The sequence below is a fragment of the Zootoca vivipara genome, chromosome Z (assembly GCF_963506605.1).
Source record: "Zootoca vivipara chromosome Z, rZooViv1.1, whole genome shotgun sequence".
NCBI classification, from domain to species: Eukaryota; Metazoa; Chordata; class Lepidosauria; order Squamata; family Lacertidae; genus Zootoca; species Zootoca vivipara.
In genome coordinates, this window is record NC_083294.1 from 1243433 (window position 1) to 1259224 (window position 15792).

At 47.4% G+C, this 15792-nt stretch overlaps 1 protein-coding gene across 4 annotated transcripts in view; it reads right to left on the bottom strand.

Moving 5' to 3' along the window:
• The window catches only part of RC3H2 (ring finger and CCCH-type domains 2), a 53667-nt gene that overhangs the window by 7538 nt on the left and 30337 nt on the right, over nt 1-15792 (bottom strand). For 2 of the 4 annotated variants that reach the window (XM_035102466.2, XM_035102463.2), the window contains exons 10-20: nt 14930-15241; nt 14156-14394; nt 10006-10427; nt 8588-8764; nt 5890-6045; nt 5204-5417; nt 4995-5079; nt 3849-3930; nt 3561-3695; nt 898-1005; nt 109-257 (exon numbers count right to left, since the gene is read on the bottom strand). In XM_035102466.2, coding sequence (XP_034958357.2) covers nt 109-257; nt 898-1005; nt 3561-3695; nt 3849-3930; nt 4995-5079; nt 5204-5417; nt 5890-6045; nt 8588-8764; nt 10006-10427; nt 14156-14394; nt 14930-15241 — 2079 coding nt within the window. The other 2 variants (XM_060270466.1, XM_060270464.1) reach the window with 2 other exon arrangements.

The window sequence follows — 15792 nt, forward strand, 5'->3', positions numbered from 1 at the left end:
GGTGCACCTATTGAATTAATGTGCCACAGACATCACAGGGGACATGGGGAGAGACAACAGTGGCTCTGTACTGGGGCACAGAAAGCTTCAGATGGAGGGGACACTCACAGAATAGCAAGGTCTTCACCTAAGATGGGCCTCGCCTGCTGCCTGGGCTCTTTTGGAGGCTGTTCCAGAGGGTGGCCGTTCTCCAGAGCTGACCCGTTGAACGGATGATCGTCCTGGTCGCCAATGCCAAGCTGCCGGCTCAGAATCTCCTGGAAGTGAAAGGACAGCATTAGCCGTGTGGGATTGGGGGTTGCTTCCAACCAATCAAAACTCCCACACAAATGATGGAGAAAGGGGAAGTGAAAATGGCATTGCTGAGAAGGAGCTGAGAGACTTAGAGGGTAGACCCTAAAGCCCCCTAACATAGCCAACAGGTATTCTTTGTGGCCAGTCCAAAATAAAGGGGAGGGAGGGCCCAGGGCCCAGTGTTAGGGGTATGTGCTCTGCACATAGAAGGTCCTGGGTCCAATCCTCCACCTCTACATTTAAAAGTGACTTAGGGAAGTGGGTCTGAGAAGACTCTGATCTGAACTGATGGAAAGCTGCTGCCAGCCAGGGTAAACAGACTGCACCAGCAGTTTGACTCAAAAGTTCATGCAAGACACAATTCTATGGAGTGGGAAATCAATACTCAGAATTTTATGAACATCTCAGTAACACTGCTGTGTCTGAACTGAGAGTCTGGCAAGGCTGGGATTCAACCAGAGTTTTGGTCTGCGATTATTTCATACTTTACATGAAAACGTAATAGGAGGGCCACAGCTCCGGATTTCTGGGATAGTACAGGATGCAAAGACACAGACACATAGGCATGTTCAGTGAATCAAGGAAACGACAGTGTTCATGTACCTCAATTTGCTCTCCCTGCCCACCAAGCTCATCGGCATCAAGGGCTGACAGTTCCAGTTCAATGTCTCGGTCTGGCTTTGCGTCTGCACCGTCCTCCAGATAGTCAGACTGAGAAGCAGGATAGGAATGGGGGGAAACAGAGAAAGCGCAACTGATTTAAAGAAAGGGAAAGAAAGGTTTCTCTATGAGATCGCATTACGGCCACTCAACCACTTCAATCAGCAGAACCAGCACTGTTGTAGGTGCCACAGGCCACCTGCTCAGCATTCTAAAGCAGTGGTCCACAACCTTGGGCCTCCAGATGTTTTTGGCCTACAACTCCCATGATCCCTAGCTAGCAGGACCAGTGGTCAGGGATGATGGGAATTGTAGTCTCAAAACATCTGGAGGCCCAAGGTTGAGGACCACTGTTCTAAAGAACTCAATATTTTAATGTGGCAGCACACACACCCTGAAACTCCCTCTAGGTGTTTTCACTGTACTCTCTCTCTGTTTTTAGGTAAGCCTGTCCAGATGTTTAGAAAACTGGTGTGAGTTTTGATCTGTTTTTAGTTTATTATTTCAGCATTTCAAAAATATTAAAATTATTGTTAATTCTTCTTACTGATAATTTTAATTCCCCTCCCTTTTCCTTAGGCTGCTTTGATGTGTGTGTGTGTGTGTGTGTGTGTTTACAATCAGGCGGCATGCAAATTTTACAAAATAAATACTAAAATAAAGGGGAAAGTTAGGGACCTGGCTCTTCCTAAATACCTAATGGTTACGGGCTAAACTAAAAACAAACAAACCCATTTTGACAAGGTCTGGGTCTCCCTGTATCAGCTATGTAAACAGAAGTACATTCATGCATACTTATGGAGAAGATATGTCGCAGATAGCTGAAGCCTTGACGATGAGTTCAGTGATTCAGTTACAGTAATACCTCATGTTGCGTCTGCTGCGGGTTGCGTCTTTTCAAGATAAGAATGCAGCAAACCTGGAAGTGTTTACTTCCAGGTTTTGCCGTGCACGGATGCGCAAAAGTGTTCTGCGCGCTTCGTGCATGCACAAAAGCACCTCTCTAGTTACGGACTTTCCGGGGTGCAAACAGCACCCCGGAACAGATTGAGTCCGTAACTAGAGGTACCACTATATATGGCAGTGCCCCTCCTCAATTTCCCTTCTTACGTATGACTGACATATGCAACGTGTAGCCACTCAACAGGTTTGGCTGAAGCTGTTAAATGTCATTTTTTTATGCAACCAGAAAAACATTACTCAGAAAAAAGAAAGGGAGGGAAGGTAATATTCCAGGAGAAGGGCATGGTGTGAATGGTAAATAAAGGAGAAGTAGCTGCTGTTCCTGTTTCCACGGAAAATGGGGCATCAGGCATTCAAGAAACTGGAAGCTCATAGTGTGCCCCTCAGCTGCAGGCAGAAAGCGCTTCTGGATTACCTGTTTATTGGTCATTCGCCCTGATTTGTTTGGAAGGAGATTAGACAATGTTGGCTATTGTGTGAGCATTCTCTCCTATTTGTTTGCGGGGAGGTTAGATGCCATTGCATCAGGGCAAGTGTCACCCTACACTTTCCCAGTACATTTTTGCATTCACTTTCTTTACTGAAAAAAGGATTGACATTTTGGGGAAGCCTGTCTGTTGCACAAGACCTTGCAGCCAACTATAACTGCGTGACCTGGATTTGCCAGTAAGTGGCAGGTCCTACCTTACTTTGTGCCTGAAGTGACAAATATATATGCTGCTGAATCAAACCCCAACTCAGGCATTGCTTTCCCCACTTGCTCTTGGAGGAGACCTGCCCCTTGAGAACAGACGGTGCCCTTCTAGGACCTGCGCAGACTCCCCAAGGAGAAGAGGGCGCACATTTCACACAATGCCATTTCCTTCTTACTGAAGTTGGCCCTTCCTTTTAAGCTTAGAGTAGCCAGGCTCACTTCTGGGCATTACATGGGAAGACAGAGAGTGACCAACTGGGATGTGTCCAGAGGAGAACGTGACAAAGATGGTGAGTCAGCTGGAGACCAAGGAAAGATGGAAGGCGCTGTGTATATGGAGGCTGGAGAACAGACAATGAAGTAACAATGGGACAGCTATCTTCCAACAGCAGGAAAGGAGGAGCAGCCAGAATAAAACACTGACCCTCTTTAGAGACACTGGACCATCCCTGGAGGACCCTGAACCCATCCACCACTGATTCACAGCAGCAGGCCTTGATGCTGGACTTCTGGGTGGGGTGGCAAGATTAAGCAGAGAACAAAACAAAAACAAAAACAGGATTGGTGCTTTTGGACTAGGGAGGGGTGTGAGTCAGTTTTGAGTATTTATGTTTATCTGCTAGTTTTGGAGGTGGGAGTGTTTATATTATTTATTTATTATGTTTATATCCCACCTTTTTCTCCAAGGAGCTCAAGGAGGCTCTCCCCTCCTCATTTTAGGTAAGATTGGGCTGAGAGGCAGTGACTAGCTCACTGAAACCAAGTGAGTTGCCGCGCCGCCGCCGCGCAATTTCTGTTCCCATCCTGGGGCAAAGTTCGCAACCCGAGGTACAACCTCCAGGTTAGTGGAGTTTGTAACCCGAAGCGTTTGTAACCCAAGGTACCACTGTATTCTAAAAGGGGTCCCTCCCTTCAGTATCTTCTCCACCCAGCTCAGCTACTTTTTTACCTCGCCGTTTCTCAGATTGATTTCATTGCTTAGGAGGGTCAAAGAGAGAGGGCTTCCTTCTGCCAAGGAGCTCCATTTCTGCTGCGTGGCAAGTGCGTTGGCCTCTCTCTGAAGCAGCAACGAGTTACTTTTGGCCTACATGGAAGAATAACAGAGGAAATGGCAGGGTGGAAGCAACACTCATTCTATTCCTCTTGGACCATGCTCAACAGACTGGCTGGCCCTCTGTAAATTCTCCATCCCCCCAAAATCCCAGAGCAGGAGGCAAAGTTGCCAGATCAGCCATACCTGCTGCAGTTCAATGCTCAGTAGATCTCCAGCGCTAGAATGCTTTCTTGGGGCAGACACATCTGTAAGGACGAACCGGTCCCTTTAAAGAGAAGGAAGGTTTAAATGTTGCTCCCTGACATTGCTTGGAAGCGAGACATTGGACCTCTGATGAAGAAGGAAATAGAGGGGGGTCTTCAGATGGGCCTGCCAGCCAGGGGTTTCCTTTCATCTCCAGACCTTCTGAAGGTGTATAGAAAGGTCCAAGGATGAAAGGAAATTCTCAGCTGACTGGCCTGTCCCAGGATTCCCTCCTCTCTGCAGGGAAATGATGCCCAGCAAAGAGACAATTGAACCTCTCTCCCCCACCCTCAAACTGAACAGACTGGTATGAATTGGTCTGCACAGGGGTCACTGCAGAATGCCAGGGAAATGACTACAATGGGATTTCAACACATCGTATTTCATGCAGAGCAAATGTTGTCAGAAAGCACCCTCATTCCAAGTCCAAGCCCAGTCCCCATGCACTGGCTCTGGCATGCAAGGTGGTGCTCACTCCATTCTAACGTCCTTTTATTTATTATTACATTTGCATCCCGGCTTTCCTGGAATGAGCTCCAGGTGCAATCCCTGGTTCTCTCCCTCCCCACGTAATCCTTTTAAGAATGTAGCAAGAGCTCTGTTGGGTTACAACGGGGCAGGGGGCACCTAACCCAGTATCCTGTTCTCACAGTGGCCAACCAGATGCCCCAATGGGAAGCCTGCAAGCAGGACCTGAGTGCAACAGCCACTCTCCCCACTTGTGATCTTCAGCAACTGGCATTCAGAGGCAGACTGCTTCCCACAGTGGAGGCAGAACACAAGACATCCTGGCTAGCCACCAGGTAAAGCTGTATCCTCCATCCTCGCAACAACCTAGTGGGGTAGGTTAGGTTTAGAGAAGGTGGTTGGTGCAGCGAATGGTTGAATAGGGATTTGAACCCAGATCTCTCAAGCCCCAGTCCAACCACTGAGGAGCTGTGAAGTTAGTGCTGACTGCCATGGCCTGAAAACTCCTACTGCTTCCATGGGATCTGGCAAGGGACCTGGACATGCTGAGCTGAGGCGAGGTGCTGTGACCAGGATGGGCCCCCAGATGCCACCTTCAAGGAGCGCTCCCTCACCTACCGTTCTCTGAAAGGCGCTGATGAAGTAGAATCGGAATTGTAGGAGCTCCATCTTGAATCAACGGTGCTGACGTAAGGGGTGTAATCTGCAACAGGCAAAAGGTGCAAACTCAGCTCAGGCCAGAGAGGACCCTGCCCTCCACCCACACCTGACACCCTGGCATCCTCTTCTATGTCGTTTCCAAGGCTCCAGGCCAACCCAGCCCGTACCTGACATGCTGACTGGCTTTGTAGCACTTCCTTGGGAAGCAGTAGCTTGAATTGGGTCTGTCGTGTGATAACCCGTGCGCGATGACCTGGAGATGGCGCCCCATTTGGAGATGATGGGCCCATCGCCGAAAGGAATGATTGGGTCTTCCTCCTTCACCCTTCTCTGGGTGTCGAAGAGGTGCACCCGCCTCTTCATGTCCCCACTGTCCAGGTCCTGTAAAGACCCACAAGAAAAGGAAAGGCCAGAGATAGAACCGCAGAATAGTAGAGTTGGGAGAGGCCCAAAGGGTCACCCAGTTCAGCTTCCTGCAATGCAGGATCTGGCCCTGCGCATAGCTTGGTGTGGCAGGGAGGCTCATTCTTAGGCCCAGTGTAACATTTGCACTCATAGGGACCCTTTGAGATGCAGTTCCCTTCGGAATGTCGTCTGGCAGGGCACCCAAATCACTTCTCGCAATCCTTACAACAACCCTGTAAGGTGCTCAGGACAATATATTTTCCCTTATGCGGTAGACGGGGGGTGGGGGTGGGGGGAAACGCACTCGTGCATGTGGACATAAGATGAGGTTAAGGGAATCATGCTTTGGAAACTGGTTCCAAGAAAACCCACCACTGGCAGAGGGAGCAGCACTGGCACTCAGCCTGGCTACCAAGCTGAATGGGGTCTAGAGGGGCAGCTGCCTTACCAGGAGCACCGCACCAGAATTGGCAATGACGTCCTTGGGCTCTGACTCAATGGCACTTATGCAGGAGCTGATGGTGCCACAGGACCAGGGAGAGTAGTGGGAGAGGCGGTCATCCTCGTACTTGGAGCTGTGCTGGCTACTGGCACTCTCGCAGAACTGCAGGGAAAGAAAGACACCAGGTAAGGTCTGTGGGGTGGGTTTTAATGGGTAGGAGAGGCTATATTAATTGCAAAACATCCCTCCAGGTGCCCTTGTGTGTGGTTTGAATAGAGTTTCAAAACCCCACCCTTGGCAGCACAATAAAAAACATAGGAAATAGGCTACCTTTGGGGGGGGCTTACCCCTTCCTAACCCACTTAACAAAGAATCAGACAGCAGCTTGTCAAGTAGGTTTAACAAAAGATTCACTTACAGTCATACCTCAGTTTAAGTACACTTCAGTTTGAGTGCTTTCAGTTTAAGTACTCCGCGGACCCGTCTGGAACGGATTAATCCACTTTCCACTACTTTCAATGGGAAATAAAAAAATTCCTTCAGTAGCACCTTAAAGACCAACTAAGTTTATATTTTGGTATGAGCTTTCGTGTGCATGCACACTTCTTCAGATACGAAGAAGGTATCTGAAGAAGTGTGCATGCACACGAAAGCTCATACCAAAATATAAACTTAGTTGGTCTTTAAGGTGCTACTGAAGGAATTTTTTTATTTTGCTTCGACTCAGACCAACACGGCTACCTACCTGTAACTTCAATGGGAAAGTTCACTTCAGGTTAAGTACAGACCTCCAGAACTAATTGTGTACTTAAACCGAGGTACCACTGTACTTTATAATCATGCACTGGTTCACAGCAATGGCAGCAGTAAAAAATTATACAGCCAAAATACTTGTTATTTACAGTATAACCAGCTTCAGGCTTGTGCCTGGCGTTGGAGCAAGTGAGGCCTGCCAGCCTCCCAACACTGGTCAAAAGGAAGAGAGAGGAACAGGAAATACTATATGTTCCTTCCTTTCCAGCAGAGGAGGGGAAATGACACCACACGGAGCCCTCTCTACCCATTTTATTTCTATGGTCTGGGTATCTGCCTATCAGCAATACAGTTCTGAGGATTTAGCCCCCTCTCATGCTAACTAGCAAGAACATGCATTTGTTAGGTTTGGAGGCCAATCTCCCACAAGATCTGGACCAAGCATCCCAAAGGCCTTTTGTGTATTTCCCATCTCAGCAGCAGAAACACGTGCACATTTGGGGAGCCTGTGCTGTACAGAGCAACAGAAGAAAAAAAGGAAAGCAATTTCCCTGTGATGAGGAGGTTGCAGAGAAACACGTGGCAGAAAGGGAAGAGAAGGAGAAAAAGGAGGTGGGAACCAAGGATAAGTAAGAGCAACCACGGGGTGCCTGCTTAAGTTTTGTATCCACTAGGAGGGTGGCCGGTGGGCCTGATGTGGGAGGTTTAGTTTTTGATCAGGCAGCCATCATAACCAGCAACATAGGACTGCAACTTAATGAAACAAAGCCAATGGATTCAAAGTGCAATAAAAAAAGATGCTACTAACCAAACCTTAGGAAGAACTTTCTGGAGGTTAAGAGCTATTTGACAGGGGAACAGACTCCCTCGGAAGGTGATGTATTGAGGTTTGAAATCAATGATTGCACAGCCCTCTGCATTGCAGGAGGCTGAACTAGGTGACCCTTTGGGTCCCTTCCAACCCTCCAATTCTGTTATTATGAAAAATCTCCCCAAAACAGATAAATGGTCCTAAATGAGTTGTTTAATCTCAAGATCATTTCCCAATCTAAACACAGAACTGCTCCTGGTACAAACTGCTATTAGCTTGTGTTGGGGAGGGGGGTGAGTAGAAGAGAAAGAAAGAGGTTGTAGCTGCCTTGTTCCCCTCCATGAAGTTACAGGTGAAACTCGGAAAAATAGAATATTGCCGAAAAGTGCATTTATTTCAGTAATGCAACTTAAAAGATTAAACCAATCTATGAGATAGATGCACGACATGCAAAGCAAGATATGTCAAGCCTTGATTTGTTGTCATTGTCATTATTGGTCGTTAGGCGGGTCAATTATAAATGGAATGTCATTAATGATATGTCATAGCGATGTTTATTTTTGTGTTATTGTAACTATTTGTTTGATTCCTGTGGAATTTCCAAAAGAAAGCATTTGTCAAAATTAAAAGGAAAATAAAAAACAATAAGTTGCATTATTGAAATCAATGCACTTTTCGACGATATTCTAATTTTCACCTGTACTAGCAAGTGTGTGTGTATGGTGGGGGGGGGGGGGAAAGAGATTTGGAAAAGGAAAAGTGTCTAGGATTACCGGTAAATCACAACTCAGCTCTTCAAAGCAACAATGCAGAACTACAAATCATCAAAACAAAATTGTAGGAGATCCCAAGCCTCAGGACCTTCATTGGCCCTCCAAATGTTCCTGGAATCAAACTACTGTACCATCACTCCTGGCTGCTGGGGAGGGGAGAGCCGGGAGCCAAGTCTTATTTGGAGGGCCACAAGTTCCCCACAATGCCCTAGGAAGTTAAATCCCAAGCCATCGTGGGAAGCACCCACTTTCAGGCAGGACATGAGGGAGCATGTGCTGAACCCCAGGAGAAAGGAGTGCCGAAGCATCTGGTGGAGCAGTTGTGCTCTTCCCCCACCCATACCCCTGTAGCTCTCTGGTGCCTTACTTCTCGGCTGAAGTCCACATTGAAGAGAGGGGAAGGAGGAGGAGGAGGAGACTGTGTGGCTGCAGGCAGAGTGGAGGAGGACATGAGAGGCGTTTTTGGTACGTGGCACGGAGCCCACTGCTCCAGCTTCCTCCGCAGTGGGTCATCATAAGTGGGTTTCAAGTGGCCACAAGGATCCTAGGAGAAAGGTGCCAGATCAGGACCAATTAACATTACAGGAAACTCACATGGAACACAAAAGTTAGCTGCTCAAAGGCTTGTGTTACAAAAATGCAGGAAGTTGCCTTGTATGGAGTCACACCCTTGGGCCACTCAGCTCAGCATTGTCTCCGCTGACTTGTGGTGCCTCTCCAGGGCAGGGGACATTCCGAGTCCTGCCGGAACCTGGGGAACCAAACCTGGGACCCTTTGCACGCAGGGAGGGTGCTCTGCCACATCAGCGGCAATGCAGAATTTTGTATTGTTTGATGCTAGTTCTTGGTCTGTTGTAACTATACTGTTGTGGGCCGCCTTCATTTTTTACATGAGTGGGTGGCAGCACATAAACCTTTTAAATAAATAAATGTTCAGTTGGCAATGCAAGGAAGGCGTTAAAGCTGGATCTCCCCCCACAATGCCCAAATTCCTCCTGATCTGAACCATGTGACAGCAGTTAAAATCAGAAATACACAATATAAGCAGTCTTATACTGACCCAGACCACGGATCCATCTAGCTCAGTACTGTCTACACTGACTGGTAGCAGGTTTCAGACATAGAGATGCCATTGGGCAGTGAACCTGGGACCTTCTGCATGCAAAGCAGATGCTCTACCACTCAGCTGCAGCCTTTCCCCTACACCCACCCACACCCACACCCTTCTCTTTGATACTTCCCCCAATGGAAGTCACCAGCTGGCCAGGATCTTCCTCTGATTAAACAAAAGAAAGGCAATAGCAACTTCTCCAAAGGGGAAGCAAGCCTACACCCTAGAAGTGTGCAAGGATTCAAGTGTGCTACTGGGGTAAGGGATGTGAGGAGGTGGGTCACATCAGCAAGGAGTCCTAACTGGCCCCTGCCCCAAGCGTAGGGTGCCCTTGCCCTTGTTCCATATGTTTGCTTTGTTTCACCTCTGCCTTGTTTTACACAGTATGGGAGTGCTCTTCAGCTCAGAGCCATAAACCATTTAAATAGGAAAAAACCAGGTTGCAAAAATGCCCCAAAGTTCTAATACATAATCTCAGTCAGCCTAGGGAGCTTCCAGAAAAAGGAAGCCACACAGGAGAGTAATTCATGCAGCAAGTTGAGTCCCAGGCAAACAAAATGTGTCTCTGCCCTCAGGCAAAACAGCACCAGAGGCCCCTGAGGAGCTGGTTTGGGGTATCTGAGAGGCCTCAGAGCAGTAAGGAACGAAGCTCTAGCGGCTAGTGGGGAACTTACTCTCAAGGAAGGCACCGTCCTCTGGTCAGCCGGCAACTGACAGGCCATGGAATAGTAGCTGTCCAAAGAGTTGTATCTCTCCCGCAGGAAGGACTGGTAGACAGTGGGGTTTACGACGTCCATGGGAGGCAAGGAGTTGCTCCGGATTATGTCATCCCTTGGGTACATCTGCGGCCGCCAGATCCGCCGGCTGTCGTAGAGCGGGGCATACATCCCAGACGGGACTGGCCCATAGGGCTGTGGTGGCGGTGGTGGCTGGTAAGGAGAGCTCAATCTGTCCCGAGGGGGAAATGCACTGTAATGGTCGCCGTATGGCACAGAAGCAGATGGGAGGGGGGGTTCAGGGACACTGCTGGGCCTCACAAAGCGGGGGAGGCAGGGGGCCACACCAGCTGGGACTGTCGGTGGTGCTGGGTAGTATCCTATGGAACAAGAGACACTTGCTGAGCTTAGCATATCATCTAGGACTTCACATTGTTCTAGGGCCAGTCTGCACATGCAGCAGAATTAGCAAGTAGGGTGGACTGCACCATGTTCAAGTCCATTTTGAATGCTTCCCCATGCAAAAATGAATAATAATAATAATAATGATATCCCCACAAGGAGAAAACTGGCACAGCAGGGAGCAGACTAGACTACAACTTTGCTAGTGTTCTACTTGCAGGGAGACGTTTTCTTTTAAAATTAGCTTCCATCCACCCACCTGAAGCCTGCAATGGTACAGATAATTCTATCACCCTGCTTCTGCTGCTGACCAGGACTTCTTAGCTGCCAGAACTTAGCTGAACAGAACTTACTTGTCTGCATAAAAACAATTCCTCTCCTCAGAATATGAGCCCGATAATAATTTCTCCCCTCTATACACATTAAAATGGGCCAGAAACAATCTCTTCTTTATATGCCACAATGTAGACTGACATAAGGCAGCTGCTGTCAGTGGAGTAAGGCTATTGGTAGAAATAACTAAGAGAAATAAAAAATCAATGAGCTACAGTATATGAATTTTACAACATACAGCTGCTAAAGTTGGGGGAGAGAGGGTCATTTCTCATCATGGTCCCCACTCACCCACAGAGCCTTCATCAGCCTTCACTGCCATTAACTACAGAACAATTATGGTTGCTACTGTTAACTACACTTACTATCACCTGTCTTGGAGACCTGTGGTTATGCACAGGTAAGCTATAAATGTTAAAAATAAATCACAAACAGCTTTGTGGCACCTACAGATTAACAAAATGGCATAATGTTTTCTATGCTACAAGTGTGTATAAAAGTAGTTTGGAGGCGGGGTGGGTGAAGGTGAGATCTGAGCAGTACAAATGCTGCTTGTATTACCAATGCAACTTTTTTGTGAATGACCACTGTTAATAATTATCACTGTCTACTTTTCTGAATTTCATTTACCTCTGACCTCATTGATGAAAAAACCCCACCTCCCCAATGTGCAATCAGAATAACATTTTATTCTTCTCATCTACAAAGCCTGAACAAAGCCTGAGACCCTTTGTTGATTTTGCTGTGATATAGCAACATGGCTACCTCTCTGGTAATTACAGGTAGGTAGCCGTGTTGGTCTGAGTTGACCAACACAGCCATGGGCACCCGCATGGCCCCACAGTACGCCAACATCTTCATGGCAGATTTAGAACAACGTTTCCTAGACTCCTACCCACTCAAACCTCTCTTGTACCTACGGTACATGGATGATATTTTTATTATCTGGACACATGGACAACAGACCCTGGAAACCTTCCACCAGACATTCAATGACTTTCACCCCACCATCAACCTAACAATGAACCAATCTATGCAAGAAATACATTTTTTGGACACTACTATAAAAATACAGGATGGACGTATAGACACCACCTTATACAGAAAACCAACTGACCGACAAACATATCTACATGCTTCTAGCTACCATCCCAAACATACCAAACAATCCATCGTATACAGCCAGGCCTTACGTTACAACCGCATCTGTTCCAACTCTACAGACAGAGAATCTCACCTAAGAGATCTACAGCAAACCTTTTTAGAACTAAAATATCCACCTGATGAAGTTAAACAACAGATCAACAGAGCCAGACTGATACCTAGAGAGAACCTGCTGCAAGACAGACCCAAAAAAGAAAATAACAGAACACCACTAGTTATCACATACAGCTCCCAAGTTAAAACAGCACAGCACATCATCAGAAATCTACAGCCTCTCCTGGACAATGACAGCTCCCTTTCTCAAGCTCTGGGAGGAAGACGTTTCATTGCCTACAGACAGCCACCCAATCTTGACCAACTCCTCACCCACAATAATACAACCACCAGACCTAACATGGACACTGGTACCAGAGCCTGCAATAAACCCAGATGCCAACTTTGCTGCCACATCCACCCGGACAACATCATTACTGGCCCAAACAACATCCAACATACCATCTCAGGACTATTTAATTGCTCATCTTCTAACATTGTGTATGCCAGCGTTTCTCAACCGCTGTTCCGTGGCACACTAGTGTGCCGCGAGACGCTGGCTGGTGTGCCGCGACATGCGGCGACGAGAAGGGCGATTTGCATTGTCACGTGCCTGGCGGCCGCCAATAAACAACGCTGACCCGCCGGAAAGCAATATTTGGCAAGTGTTTCTTACAGTCATAATTATAATATAGGGCGGCACAGAGTTAAATTTTTTAACTTTTTTAATGGTGGTGTGCCTCGTGATTTTTTTCACGGAACAAGTGTGCCTTGGCCCAAAAAAGGTTGAGAAACACTGGTGTATGCCATCAAATGCCAACGGTGCCCTTCAGCTCTCTATATTGGACAAACAGGCCAAACCCTTCGCCAAAGGATAAATGGACATAAATCTGACATCGGGAACCATAAGACAGAGAAACCAGTAGGAGAACACTTCAATCTCCCAGGACATTCTATACAAGATCTCAAAGCAGCTGTTTTATTACAGAGAAATTTCAGGAAGAGACTGGAAAGAGAAGTTGCTGAATTGGAACTCATTACCAAGCTTAAAACCATGGAGCCACCTGGGATGAATAAAGACATTGGATTTTTATCTCATTATGCATGATCAAGCTTTCTTTAGCACCTCAGCCCTTACTCCCCCCCCCCCAGGACCAACTGCAGTCATCAGCAGTCGTTAACAGCCATCTACAGGTTTACGACTCCCATCCACCCATCACCCATTCCCACCCCCACCCTCCCACCCTCTGAATATACATAAGGGTCTGGTGGATTCTGTTTCAGCGTATCTGACGAAGTGTGCATGCACACAAAAGCTCATACCAAAATAAAAACTTAGTTGGTCTTTAAGGTGCTACTGAAGGAATTTTTTTATTCTCTGGTAATTGTTTAATAAATACCTGATTAATCAATTTACAGCACAATTCTGTGCATGTTTACTCAGAAGTAAATTCTACTATGTTCAGTGGGGTTTAGTCCCAGGTAAGTGTCCTAAGAATTGCAGCCTGAATCTGCCTATGGGTATATAAAATATTCCCAAAAGGAGAGTGGGGGAAGAAGAGGAGATATTTTTGTTTGCAGGTAGCATATTAAATGTGTTTCATGTGTTGCATCTTCTTTCTCCCATGCAAGTAGAGGGAATGCCTTTTTAAAGGTGCTTGCACCTCTTCGTAATATACAGTTGTATCAAAGAATAAATGTTAATATGTATTAGGAAGCACATTTCCAGTTGATGTTTTGAAACCAATCCATCTAGGCCAACTTTCCCCAGGTGCCCACCAGGTGCTTTGGACTACAACTCCCATCAGCCCCAGCCGGCACCTTCAGGCTGGAATAGACAGTACAGTCATGTACTGGGGCATCGGACTAAGGAAGCCTGAGCTACGCACTGTGTGAAAAAGTCCTTTCTGTGCTGAATCTTCCACCCTTCTGCTTCACTGGATGACTCCACTAGGTTCTCTCTAGACACACCACACATAATTTTATACATTCAGTGATAAGAGTTCTACTCCACCAGTGTGAGCCACCACTGAAAGCATGAAGGAAGAGGACTGTCCCTACTTGGGGCCTAAAGGACAGCAGGTCCGATGGCCAGTTCCCTCTGAATGTAGGTCCATGATCCAGGGGTGGCCACAAAAAAGGCCAGGTCTGCTTGAGTGCCCGGTCAGTGCCTCACCTGCTTGCGGGTACTGCTGGGGCTCATAGGAGAGGTGGGTTCTGGGATCTTGAAAATACTGGAGGCTGTCGGAGTGCGGCGGGTAGACAGGCATTCGGGCAGCAAATGGGCCAGCTTGGGGGGTGATGGAGTTCATCTCTGTGCCCACAGGAGGAGGAGGAGGCGGGGGAGGCGGAGGAGGACCTGCTGAGGTAGCTGCCACCTGACTGACGGGAGTCTTTGAAAGGGAACCAATTTTACTGGAAGAAATTCAGAAAGAGAGAGATTAAATTTAGGCTGTCTCTTGAATTATAGAAATCTTGGGATATCTTTAAATTTAGGCATGTAGACAAAACCTCTAATGTTGATTTTAAAAAGCATTCCCTCTTTGCTTTCAGTCATAGCAGGGATGGGGAGCCTGGGGCCTTCCAGGTGTTGCTGGACCCCCAATTCCCACCATTCCTGGCTGCTGACTAGGCTGGCTGCACACATCACAGCAGGGGCCTTCTTGAGAAGAGGAATTGCCCCCTGAACATGGAAAAACCATGTGTTCATGGGGGAGTAATGGGAACAGAGGGAACATAGGAAACTGCATTATACTGAGTCAGACACAGGTCCATCTTGATCAGTACTGTCTACTCTGACTGGCAGCACCGGCTCTCCAGGGTTTCAGGCAGGGAGCCTCTCCCTGCCCTACCTGGAGATGCCACTGGGGATTGAACCTGGGGCCCTCTGCTTGCAAGAAAAAAGGCCCTGCCACTGAGCTATGGCCCTTCTTTCGAGCATGGCACATACTTTTCAGAGAGAGGGTCTGCCAAGGAGCCCGGGGTGTTCTGTCCATTGGCTCCAGCTTTCCCCGCTTTCTTCACGTTCTCCAACACCATCATGGACGAGGGGTCAGCGCAACGTGGGATCAGCTGGGGGCTGCCACTCTCCAGGCTCACAATGCCGTTAGTGCTCTGTGCCATCTTCCCAGAGTTCTCCGCACTTCCCAGGATGGAAATGATGCTTCCTGTCGTGGTGGAGACTGCGCTCGTGACACTGGCTTTGCCTAGCAAGGGGAAGGTTCTCACTGTGGCACTGATCTTCTTGTTCCTTAGCCGATACCTGTGGTTACAACAAAGCAGCGGGCATGTGAGTTTAGGTGGCATTTTCCTTCAAAATTATAGGAAGGGCTTCTGCAATCAAATCAGAAACCAGGACGGCTTCTGAAATTCTGGGGCTGTCCCTGGAAAATTGGGATACTTGGAAGGTATCCCATATGGAAAACAGCTTCCACATTTGTATGGGCCTCAGCTTGCTCAGAAAAGCCCATTTATTATTTCTTAAATTGGAACTGTGTGGTAGAAAGGCTGGCATCTTCATTATACATCTTTAGACACCAGGTGAAAATGGTCTTCGACCAGGCCTTTGGCTGACAGACATCCAATGCCCTTTTAAATGTGTTGTGGGAGTAGGGGTTATTACCGGTATTGGCTTGTTATTATTGTTATTATGTATTTTGTGGGGGTTTTCTTGTATTTTTATGATGATGATGATGATAATGATAATAAATTGGATAGGGCTTGCCACAGCATCTGAAAATGTTCCAGGAGCAGTCAAACCATAGGGAGACTGGACATCAGGGAGCCATCCCCAAAGCTAGCTCCTTTTGATTT